General features: G+C 37.2%; 1 protein-coding gene across 1 annotated transcript in view; it reads left to right on the top strand.

Annotated features, from left to right (window-relative positions):
• The first annotated feature begins 9180 nt into the window (after positions 1-9180).
• The window catches only part of LOC102482625 (zinc finger protein 25), a 6992-nt gene continuing 3150 nt past the window's right edge, over positions 9181-13022 (top strand). Inside the window, exons 1-3 of the mRNA XM_027771196.1 lie at positions 9181-9301; positions 9556-9648; positions 10897-12325. Coding sequence (XP_027626997.1) covers positions 9181-9301; positions 9556-9648; positions 10897-12325 — 1643 coding nt within the window. The remainder of the gene's footprint in view (positions 9302-9555; positions 9649-10896; positions 12326-13022) is intronic.

The raw sequence follows: 13022 nt of genomic DNA, 5'->3' as shown, positions 1-13022 counted from the left end.
GTATTGAAGTTTAATTTTAATTTTTATAGGTTTTCACCATCTTTTAAATAAAGTGATAAAATTAACTAAATAAAATAAAATTAAATAATTAGTGGCCTTAATTAAAGATTAAGTTAAAAATTTTGAAATTTTAGAGCATATGAAATATTTTTATTCACTTTTCTATTGGGATGCTGATTCTTGCAGATATTTTCTTAAAAATATGTAGTAATTCTTATTGGGAAGATAATTTTTATGCTCTGAATTGCTATTTTACTTTTGAATTTATTTTGTATTTTCATTTTTGTCAGAAGAAGTTGTTTTGATATTATATATAGAGAGTTGTAGTTACATACATATTATTTCCGTGAGGGACAATAGAGAAACAAAATAGGGAGGCATTCCAGTGGTGTGTTCATGGTTTAATTTAGCCAATTAAGATCATGGGCATGTACATTTTTAGTGTGTTCAGGTAGACATTGGGAAGTTAACCCAAGAACTTTCCATGGGGTCTAAGCATCACAGGTGTGTTATTGCTGCATCCCTCTAGCTGGTTTTGTTTTGAAATGTGTGTATTTGCAGTTTTAGATTTTCATTAGTATGGCTTCAGGCATTTGAGTTTTGTATACTGTTCTTTTTATTCTGGTTTAAAATTTTCAATGTACATTTAATTGTATGTCTTTATGGGATACATTATGGCTTTTCAAAGCATTTATAAAGGGGGTGGTAATCAAATCTGTGATATTACCATATGCATCAAAGAACAATATGTGGTGCACCTTCAATTTTTGTTCAACTATTTGAGTGTGTGTGTGCGTGTGTGTGTATATATATATATATATACATGATTATACACACATATATGATTGTCAACATCTGTTTGTATCTGTTCTGGTATATTGTGTCATAACTCATTTGTTTATATACATACAGTCTCATTTCTTGTAAATGAGTTGTTAACAATATATCCCACCTCTTCACTCTCATATAGACTTTGAGATCTACAATTGCCCTCTCTACTTCTATATCTGTAAATATTTTAGTTTCTGCCATGGAGTACATCCATTCATTGGGGACATACAGTGTCTTTTATTGTTTTGCTCATTTAATTTGCCATTAAATCTTAATTTATTTACATCATTCTGAATGATAGGATCTCTTTGTTCTCCACGGTTGAGTAGCATTACATTGCATATATGTGCCACATTTTTTTGTTTGTTTGAAATATATTTTTAATTTTTATAAATAATTTATCTATTACAAAAATAATTGGGGGAACCAGCAGTTAGTGTAATGGCTATGTAGCTGGACTCCCACATAGTCGACTGCAGTTCATGTCCTGGACCGGTGGCTTAAGAGGCGCCCAGGATGCGTCTTTTACCCACCCCGTGTCCAGGTTTTCTCTTTTCTCCACGCACGGAGCCGGAGGCCCCGAAACTTTTAGTTTCCGCAGCCCTCCTTTTGTGTAACTGCTCGCAGGAGAAAGAACGTCTGTTCGCCGTGACTGCCTCCGTCCGGCTGCGGCGCGCGGGGGACGCTCCAGGGTTAATGTGTCTTTGATACCTGAGATTTCCGGCGCGCTCGTTAATGAAAGTTACATTTTTTTAAATTGCGGTGACTTTTTCTTTGTAGTTGCATAGAGCTGGCCAAACTTTGACTTTATTGACTGTATTTCACAAGAGCGTTTTGTTTGTTTTTGATTAAACTCACCAGGATAAGCAAAGGAAGGAAAGGAGACTACAAGGCTCTTTACTCACAAGTACATTCAGACTGCTGTTAGGTCTGTTTCCCTCATTTCCTTACATTGAAACTGCCTTTGCTCTTGTCCTCTGACCACACTTCCTCGCCTCTCTCTGGCGGCAGGGTGAGCAAACACAGCCCGGCTGAGCCCACGGTGGACACGGGCTACAGAGAAGCAGAGCAGGGCAAACCACGCAGGAAAGAACCAAGTGTCTTCTGCCTTCGAGGAAAATCCAACCTGGGTCTTTCTTAACTACCAAATGAGCTGGAAGTAACCAAGTTTTCATATGTGTTTGCATACCTCTGATTCTAAGGAGTGCAGGCATCAATAAAAGAAGCTTGTTAGCCTTGGTTTTCCAGAAAAAGTGATTCTTCCAGATATTAAAACCTCTAGAAAATAGGATGAAACTTGAGCTGCTGAAACAGTTCTTTATTGGACTGACCAGTTGAAATTGTCCATCACTAATGCTGTGTGTTTGAGTCCTACATCCATTCATTCCATTTCATTTTCTTCCATTGTGGTAAACATTCTGTGACTGCTTGTCCAAGTTGAGTAGTCATGTGACAGGGTAGATAAGAAATTCCAGAATCACTTGAAAAATTCAAGTCTCCTTCACCACAAATATACTTTGTACTCTCCTAAGAATGGCACAACACGTATACAGGTTGTTATTATTCTGTAACATGCACCAGGATACAACTTCAGGGAATTTTTGTTGCAGGTTATGTAAAACCTAAAATTCATTAGGTGCCATTCCTATATTGCCTAATTAGAGGTATTCGTATAGTAGCAGTTCTAGGTCTTTAATGAAAATAGTACTCATTTCTTTTGTCCAACTATTTTTTCTTTGTTTTTGTTGCTTCTCCCTCCTCCTCCTGGGCCACAGGCACCACCTCTCTCACTAGGGCAGCCATCTACACTCTCCACTGCTGCCTCCACCACCATGACCACTACAGGTGCCACCCCTGCCTCTGTTTCTACCAATGATGGAGGGCACCTCTGCAATTTCTCCCTTTAGACTCAGTTCCGTGAGATTGGCCACTGAAGCCGACTCTCTCTGGCTGCCACTACCACTGGTGCTGCTTGTGGCTGAGGAGGAGGGAAAGGGGCTGAGCTGTGTTGCCTGGGCCAGAGATTGCTGCAGATCAAAAACTGTAGCTGGTGGGCCAGCAGTTGGCACAGTGGTTAAGTCGCTAGACTTTCACATGGCCAACTGCCATTTGAGTCTTAAATCAGCGGCTTAAAAATCATGCTGTGTGTGTGGTGTGTGTGTGTGTGTGTGTGTGTGCGCCCAAGATCCCCGAGGAGAATGGAAGAGAACGAATTGCATCATGACCATCCCCCCTTGGGAGTGATTTATCACTTTTTCTGTCACTATCTCTGTCTCTATCTCTCAGGTCAGTGCACTTACCTAAAGCAAAGACTTCTAAAGAAAAAAAGAAAACTGGCTGGTGGCCAGCATGGCCAGTCTGGTGTAGCAGTTACATTGCTGGACTCCCACATAGCCAAGAGCAGGTTCAGTCCTGGACTCCATGGCTTAAAAATCATGCCAGACACATGTGTCTGTGTGTCCAAGACCACAGGAGGAGAGGGGAGGAGAAAGGATTGAAGTGTGACCATTCCTCCTGGGGGTGGGGATAAATTTTCATTTTACCTCTCTGTCTCTGTCTTTCTCTCACTCTCTCTCACTGGAGTGCATACACCCTAATATAAGAACATCTAAAAGAAGGAAAAATAAAAATAATTTTAAAAATTAAAAAAAACACTGGGGGCCAGCTGGTGGCATAATGGTTAAGGCAATGGACTTGCACATGATAGACCACAGTTCAAGTCCTGGACCCACAATTTGAAATTCACACTGGGTGCATGTGCGTACATGCCCAAAGTCCTAAGAGGAGAAAGGAAAAGAAGGGATTGCAGTGTGTCCATCACCCCAGGGGTGATTTCTGTCTCTCCAGAAAGTCCCTGCACTCTGTAGCAAAAATAAATAATAATAATAACCAAACCAAACCAAGCCAAAACAAACAACAGATGGGCATAGCCTCTCAGGATCCTCAGCTGCACCTCCTGTGGCTCCCTACTTCTTGCCCTCTTACTACATTCTTTTATTGTGGTCATTAGTTATTGAATACTTAGGTGGATTCCTTGTGTTACCAATAGTAAATATTGCAATAAACATGGATGTAGAGATGTCTCTCTAATTTCTTGTTTTGTGTGTAAATACTGAGAAGTGGGTTTGATGGATCATATGGTTGTTCTAGTTGTAAATTTTTTTAAGAAGTTTTTTCTATAGGGCACATGCACTCACAAGACAGAGAGAGAGAGACAGAGAGACAGAAAGTGAGAAATCACCCCCCAGAGGGGAGGGCCACACTGCAATCCCTTCTCCATTCTCCTCTCGGGATCTTGGGCACGCATGCACACACACCCGGCGTGAGTTTAAGCCACCGAGTCCAGGACTCGAACCATGGTCGACTACATGGGAGTCCAGCGACATAGCCATTACGCTAACTGCTGGTCCCTCTAGTTGTAAATTTTTGAGATGTCTCCATAATTGTTTTCCACAGGAACTGTATTAATTTAGATTCCCACCAACAATGCAGGAGGACTCCCTTCATCTATAGTTCTGCTATATATATATATATATATATACACACACACACATACATACATACATACACACACAAACACATATATATACACACATATATGCACATATATATACATATATATATATTACTGTGTACAAAACATGCATTTTTCTCAACATGAATACAGTGTGAAGAAATCAAGACAAAGACATTATCATATACATTATCACTAGCAAATAGCTTAGTTTTTATGTCAATTTTTAAATGTATTTTTTCCCACTTTCTTCCTTCCCCCTTCCCCACTCCCTATCATCTCCCCATTATTTCTACTACCCATAGTAGCCCTTTGTACTATTAGACCTTCCAATCATTCAGTTTCTTTTGCTTTTTTTTTTTTTTTTTGGAGAGGTTTTGGCTATAGAGCATGTGCGCTCACCAGAAAGACAGAGAGAGATAGACAGAAAGTGAGAAATCACCCCCCGAGGGGGGATGGCCATGCCACAATCCCTTCTCCTCCATTCTCCTCTCAGAATCTTAGGCACACACACACACACACACACACACACACACGCACGCACACACACGCACTGGAGTGAGTTTAAGCCAACAGGTCTGGGATTCAAACAGCATTCAACTACATAGGAGTCCAGCGACATAGCCATTACGTCAACTGCTGGTCTCCCAGTCATTCAGTTTCTACTGTAGAGTGCAGACATTCAATATGTATTGACCAGGGACATACTAAGTCTATCTTTCATAATCTGGCTTGCTTCACTTAGCATTAAGTCTCCCATGTTTGTCGACTTTGTATCATTGATTTTTATGACTGAAAGGTATTTCATAGAATATATCTATATCTCACAATTGTTTCAATCCTTTTGTCTGTTTCTGGACATTTGGATTGATTCTGTTTTCTAGCAATTATAAATAATGCTGTAAACTTGGATGCAGTAAACATGTTTTTCTAACTGAAGATTTTCCTAACCTCAGGCTGAATATCTAAGAGTGGAATTACTGTATTGTATGGTAGCTCTATTTGTAGATTTCCTAGGAATCTTCAAATTGTACTCCATAGTGGTTGTGCTAATTTACATTCTCATCAACAGTGTAGGAGAATTTCCTTTTCACAGATTTTAATTTACATTTTTCTTATGACCAGAAATTTTGAGCGTGGTTTCATATACTTTTTGGTCATTCATATGTCTTTCTTGGTGAGTTGTCTGTTCAGTCCATCTTCCCATCTTTTCATTGAATTGATTATTGTTTGGAGGGCTCCCTTTTAACCACAAACTCCCTAGTACTTGTTCTTTGTATTTTTGATCATAGCCATTCTGACCGGAGTTATCAATACTTCAGTGTGCTTTGGATTTGCATTTCTTTTATTATAAGTGATGTTAACATTTCTTCATATGCTTTGTGTTCATTCACACATCTTAAGAATTGTCTTTTCTTACCAGCTGCCCATTGTAAAGTTGTATCATTAGTATTTCTGTGAGTGAGTTGCTTCAGTTCTTTATATATTCTTATTTTCAATGCTGTATCTAAAGTATTTTTATAAATATCTATTTTCTTTAATTTTAATTAAAATTTCAACTTTTTCACGTGCTGTTGGATTTCATTTCCAAGTGTTTTGCTGAGGATTTTTGCATCTGTATTTATCAGGGATATTGGTCTGTAGTTTATCTTTTGTTGTGTCTTTGTCCACTTTTGGTATCAAGGTGACAATGATTTCAGAAAATGAATTTTGGAGGTTTCTTTCTATTTAGATGTTTAGGAATAGCTTGATGAGAAGTGATGTAAATTCTCCTTTAAAATTTTTGCAGAAGGCCAGCCAGATCACATAGTGGTTAAGGCCACTGAATACCACATGGCTGATTTGACAGTAGGAGTCCTGGACCCACTGACTGTAGACACACACCAGGCATGTGTCTGTGCATGTCCAAAATCCTAATAGGAGAATGGATCAGAAGAAATTGTGACATGGCTATCTCCCTGGGCAGGGAGGCATGACTTTTCACATTATCTGCCTTCTCTTTCTTTCTACCTCTCACCTCCCTCTTGTGTAAACCCACACACACACCCTATAGCAAAAGCAAACAAAGAAAAATAAAACTAAAAAGAGAAAAAGTGAAAAAGGAAGAAAAAATCTTTCATAGAATTAGAAATGAAACCATTAGCACCTGGAGTATCTTTGTTGGGAGACTATTATTGAATTTAATTGCTTCTTGTTGATTTCTTTAGACTTTCCATTTGATGTGATGATACAGTATATTTTCCCTTTCATGTGTGTGTGTGCTTGCTGGAGAGACAGAGAGAAACAGAGAGAGAGAATGTGATAAATCACCCCGGGGGAGTGGCCATGTCACAAACCCTTCTTCATTATTCTCAGGATTTTGAATACACATACCTATTGTGAATTTCAAGTCTCTGGGACTGGGACTCTAACTGTGATTGGTTATGTGGGTGTCCAGTGACATAAACATTATGGCATCTGCTTGTCTCGATTCAGGTATATTTTATATGTCCAGAAGTTATTCCACTTCCTCTAGGTTATTTCAATTTGTTAGTGTGTAGTCACTGAAAGCATTCTATAATAATCTGTTTTATTTCTATGATGTCTGTGGTAATATCACATTTTTCATGCCTTATTTTCTGGATTTTTTATTTTGCTTTCTCTACTTAATGGTTGGATTTATTTTCTCAAAACCTCAGCTTTTTGGTCATTTTTTTTTCAGTCTTTGCTATAGGGCGTGTGCACTTTCTGGAGATAGACAGGAGTGGGGGGCAGTGAGAAATCACTCCTTCTGTGGGGTAGTCAAACTTCAGTATCTTCTTTATTCTCCTCTTGGAATTTAGGGCATGAATATGTATGCAGCCAGTGAGTTTCAGTTCCAAGACGCGAATTGTGCATTCAATCATGTAGGATCCAGCTGCCTTAACCACCATGCCACCTGGTTGGCCCTCAGTTGTTCTTTTATTTTATGTTTTATTTACATGTGCTCTAATTTTTATGATTTTGTTTCTTCTACTACTAATACTTTTGGGCTGTCTTGTTCCTACTTTTTGCTGGGATAAGTCATTAGGTTATTTTTCTCTCTCTCTCTCTCTCTTTTTTTTTTTAACGTGTGTGCGTGAGTGCTAATGGCTATAGACATTTCTCTTAGTGTTTTGATGTACCTGAAAGCATCTGGAGAGTTGTGATTTTATTATTATTTGTTTCAAGAAATTTTAATTTTATTTTTGACTTATTCAGTAGTGTTTAAGTTGTTCAGGGGTGAATTATGTAGTTTTCATGTATTCATGAAGTTTTGAAAGCTCTTTTGTTCAAGTTTAATTTCATCTATATGTGAAAATATATATAATTAACATATATTTACATCCATATTAATTAGTTAGTATATGTGTTTTGTGATCTATTATGTGGTCAGTCTTCAAAAATATTCCATGTGTCACTGAGAAAAATGTGTTTTGATGTTTTGGCAGAATGTCCTATAACTGTTGGCTAGTTGATTTGGTTTGTGGTATCATTTATCTTTTGTGTCTATTTATTTATTTATTTATTGTCTAAATGATATCTCCAGGGGTGACAGTAGGGTTCATACGAATTAGTGTGTCACAATCAGTCTGTTCATATCTAGCAGTCTTTGTTTCTGATGTTGAATGCATAAAGATTTATAATTTTTATATCTTCTTGGTAAATAAATCTTTTTAATATGGTATAGTCTCTGATTCTTTTTACTCTTTTTAAAAAAGTTTTTAAAATAGGGTGCATGCAGTCACCAGAAGGAGAGAGAACAAAAGTGAAAATCTTTCCCCAAGTGGAGTGATGGCTACACTGCAATCCCTTATCCTTTGCTCTCCTCTCAGGATTTTTGGTATGCATGCACATGAGCCTGGTGTGATTTTTAAGCCTCCAAGTCTGGGACTCAAACTGCACAGTCAGAGATTTGATATCTAGCTACCTTACCCTCCATGCACCTCCTACCGTGTGCACACTCTCTCTCTCTCTTACCCTTTCTCTCTATATATTTAATTTTAGTTATTATTATTATTATTATTATTATTTTATTTGCTATAGGGCACATGCTCTCACCAGGCAGTGGGCTAGAGGTTGCATCAAGCCAGCCACCAGGTCCATCTCCAGAACTCCAACCACGGTCAGATATGTGGGATTCCAGCCCCTTAACCCCCATACTGCCTGCCAGTCCCTCTGCCCCCATATAATTTTTAATGTCTCTTTTTGATTTCAGTTGGCTAGTACCTCACATATATGGCTTAGTTATTGTGGAAGAACACCTTTACTACCTTTGTCTTTTATCACAGACCAGGAATAATTAACCTAGATGTACTGTTTCTACTTTTATTAGTATTAGGAATATACTATCCGTTTTCATGAGAAGAATGCTTTAGGTGCATTTTCATAAGAATATTTACTTAGATGTTCTTATTGTCTTTGATTCAAAGCACAATTTAATAATACAGAAAAAGAAAAAAACTTCTTTTTATTTTTTATTAGACTCGTTACCATAAACTTGTGTGAAGTTAGTTAATCTAACACATTACTCCAGAAATGTATTTAATACTTACTTGATTGTATGAGATCAAAAGTATCTTGACATAGCAGAATATTTATTATGCTTTCATCCCTAGCAGCAAAAACATTTGGAGATCTATACGAAAATACTTGTAATATTTTTAGCAGTGAATAAATTAGCATAGAGCTAGAATGTTTTTACTTCATTTTTTCTACCTTTGCAAAGAGTTCATAAATATACAGAGATACAAACATACAGAGAAAGTAAATTTTTCATATTATGGTTCTCTTTCCTAGGGCTGATAAGGTTAAATGTATTTTTTTTACAGGAGTTAATGTCATTTGAGGATGTCACTGTAGACTTTACCTGGGAGGAGTGGCAGGGCCTGGAAGATGCTCAGAGGATTCTATACAAGGATGTGATGCTGGAGACCTACAGCAACCTGGTGTTTTTGGGTTAGTGGAACTCCCATACAACTCCCTAAAGTAATTACTTTCTCCTTTTATAGTAAATGGACAATACTTTTGTAATGCTTATTGCTATTTAGAAGTGAAATTTCATTCTGTGGTTAATGTGAGTGCCACTGTTCTTTAACAAAATACCTAAATCCACCCTTTTATTTCACAGTTGATAAAGCTGAACTGTTGTTACTCTTCAAATAGTTTACATGAATGATTTGGCAAAATTCCACACTGCTTTTCATTAACAGGACACTGCATTGCCAAACCTGCAGTGATCTTGAAGTTGGAGCAAGAAGGAGAGCCATGGGCATTAGAAGAACTTCCCAACCAGAGCCTCCCAGGTTAGACAATGCATCCTTGTCAGGGACCAGTGTAATGTATTTTCTTTTAAACAGCTTGTATTTTATTGAGAGGAAAGAAAAGTGAGTATTGTTGAGGTTAAAAAAAAGTAGAAATGTTTTACTGGGATAAGAGTATAAAAAAAATGAGGTGTATAGGGACCAGCAGTTAGCATAATATCTATGTTCTTACTAGGATAAGGGTATGAAAAAATGGCGTATATTATTTTTTAAATAGTTCTAAGGGAAGACATGTTTAGGATGATTAGTATGTATTTTTATTATATCCATGTCCTTTTTAATTAGCATTTCTGCTTAAGTGACAAGACTTTTGGCTTCTGCAAATAGATGATCTAGAAAACTGTTCTCATTAGTAAAGAAACATTACACAATACCCACCATTATAAGAAAAAAAAAAAGAACAGGGAAAACAAATGACAGATGGAAATCTTTTAGTGTAAAATTACAGCAGGAAAGATGGTAGATATTTTGAATATTTTTAAAGGTGTTAAAGGAAAGGGAAACATAAAGAAGCAAAATAAAACCACTCAGCTTTCAAAAATATTAATGTAAATTGTTACTGTAACTTATTAATAAGAAAAAATATTTCTTATTATAGATCAGTACCAATACTGGAAATATACAAGAGCAGTGTAGAAGAAATTCTTAGATATAATTTATGAAAATGTTTGTCTTTTTCTGACCAAGGAGGATTGATATGTGGGCTACTACTTGTAAATAGAACGAGTATGGGAAAGGCAGTGGTAAGAACAGTTCTTGTTGCCCAGTATATAGATCAGGTGTGGAAGAATGCATCTTACAAAAAGCCTGTCTCATTCTTCAGAAGATACAGGACATGCATACTATAAATATAGAGAATGTGAGAAATTATTTTTAAAAATCATTTTTACAGTACGTTTTACATACAGAGTGGAAAATTTCTATTCATATAATGAATAAGAGAAATCCTTATTGCAGAAGTAAAATCTAGCTTTTCATTAGAGAATGCATACAAGGGAAATACCCTGTAAATATAATAAACATCAAAAAGCCTTTTTATAGAGATCAAAATTATGTAGTACCACAGAAATCACAGAAGTAAAACCTTATGATGTGGACAAATTATGAAAGCTTTCAACTGTTGTTATATATGAGACAACTCTTATTGTAGAAAAAAAGGGTAGATAAAACAATATAGAAATTTATTGTGTCTGAACACATCCCTTACTGACCATCTGCAAACCTATACAGGAGATAAACCCTATGAATATAAACAATGTAAGAAAACCTTTTCCCAGAATTCAGACCTCACCGTACATCAGAGGAGTCACACAGGAGAGAAACCCTATGAAAAGAAACGATGTGGAAAAATGTTCTACATGAAGTCACACTTCACTGTGCATCAGACAACTCACACTGGAGAGAACTCCTGTGAACGTGAGCAATGTGGAAAATCTTTCAGTTCCAAATCAGTTTTGAATAAACATTGGAAAACTCACACAAGAGAGAAATCCTATGAATGTGAGCAATGTAGAAAAATGTTCTCCTGGAAGTCACACCTGACTATGCATAGGAGAACTCACACAGGAGAGAAACCCTATGAATGTGAGCAATGTAGGAAAACATTCTCCTGTAAGTCACAATTCATTATGCACAGGAGAATTCACACAGGAGAGAAACCATATGAATGTGAACAATGTAGGAAAACATTTTCCTGGAAGTCATACCTCACTGAGCATTGGAGAACTCATACAAGAGAGAAGCCCTATGAATGTGAACACTGTAGGAAAATGTTCTCCCGGAAGTCACACCTCACTGAGCATTGTAGAACTCACAAAGGAGAGAAACCCTATGAATGCGAACAATGTGGAAAAGCATTCTCCAGCAAGGGATACTTCACTGTACATAAGAGAATTCACACAGGAGAGAAGCCCTATGAATGTGAACATTGTAGGAAAACGTTCTCCTGTAAGTCACAACTCACTATACATAGGAGAACTCAAACTGGAGAGAAACCATATGAATGTGAACAATGTAGGAAAACATTTTCCTGGAAGTCATACCTCACTGAGCATTGGAGAACTCATACAAGAGAGAAGCCCTATGAATGTGAACACTGTAGGAAAATGTTCTCCCGGAAGTCACACCTCACTGAGCATTGTAGAACTCACAAAGGAGAGAAACCCTATGAATGCGAACAATGTGGAAAAGCATTCTCCAGCAAGGGATACTTCACTGTACATAAGAGAATTCACACAGGAGAGAAGCCCTATGAATGTGAACATTGTAGGAAAACGTTCTCCTGTAAGTCACAACTCACTATACATAGGAGAACTCAAACTGGAGAGAAACCATATGAATGTGAACAATGTGGGAAAACCTTATCCAGCAAAGGAAACCTCATTGTACATAAGAGAACTCATACAGCAGAGAAACCTTATCAATGTGAGCAATGTAGGAAAATGTTCTCCCGGAAGTCACACCTCACTGAGCATTGTAGAACTCACACAGGAGAGAAACCCCATGAATGTGAACACTGTGGGAAAGCATTCTCCAGCAGGGGATACTTCACTGAACATAAGAGAAATCACACAGGAGAGAAACTCTATGAATGTGAACAATGTAGGAAAATGTTTTCCCAGAAGTCACACCTGACTTTTCATCAGATAACTCATACAGGATAGAAACCCTGTGAATGTGAATGATATGGGAAAACATTATCATGGAAGTCACAGTTCACTACGCATCAGAGAACTCTTACAGGAGAGAAATCCTATGAATATGAATGATGTGGGGAAACATTCTCCAGCAAGGGATAGCTCACTCAACATAAGAAAACTCACAGGAGAGAAGCCTTATGTATGTAACCAATGTAAAAAAAAAAAAAAAAAAATAGAAAACCTATTCTACCACAAGCTAGCACTTGTTAAATATTGGAAAACTCACTTAGAAGAGAAATCACATGAATCCAAACAATGTAGGAAAACATTCTCCAGCAAGGGATACTTCACTGTACATCAGAGAACTAACTCAGGAAAGCATCCCTATGAATGTAAACAATGTGGAAAACATTCTTCTGGAAGTCACAACTCACTTATCATTGGAGACTCACATAGGAGATGCCCTATGAATGTGAAAATTGTGGGAAAACATTTACCTGGAAGTCAGCACTCAATTTACATCAGAGAACTCACACTGGAGAGAAATGGTATGCCAACAGTGTAGGGACCATTTTACTGGAAGGCAGGGCTCATTTTACATCAGAGGACTTAAATAGAAGTGAAACCTTATTTTTTTTTCAATTTATTTATTTGCATTCATTCACTATACATCATTACAACATACAAAATGAGATTTTCCATCCAAAGTACACTGTA

Source organism: Tupaia chinensis, unplaced genomic scaffold (genome assembly GCF_000334495.1).
Source record: "Tupaia chinensis unplaced genomic scaffold, TupChi_1.0 Scaffold000194_1, whole genome shotgun sequence".
In the NCBI taxonomy this organism is placed as follows: Eukaryota; Metazoa; Chordata; class Mammalia; order Scandentia; family Tupaiidae; genus Tupaia; species Tupaia belangeri.
Note: the sequence above shows the minus strand (reverse complement) of the source record. Positions and strands in the feature narration are given on the sequence as shown.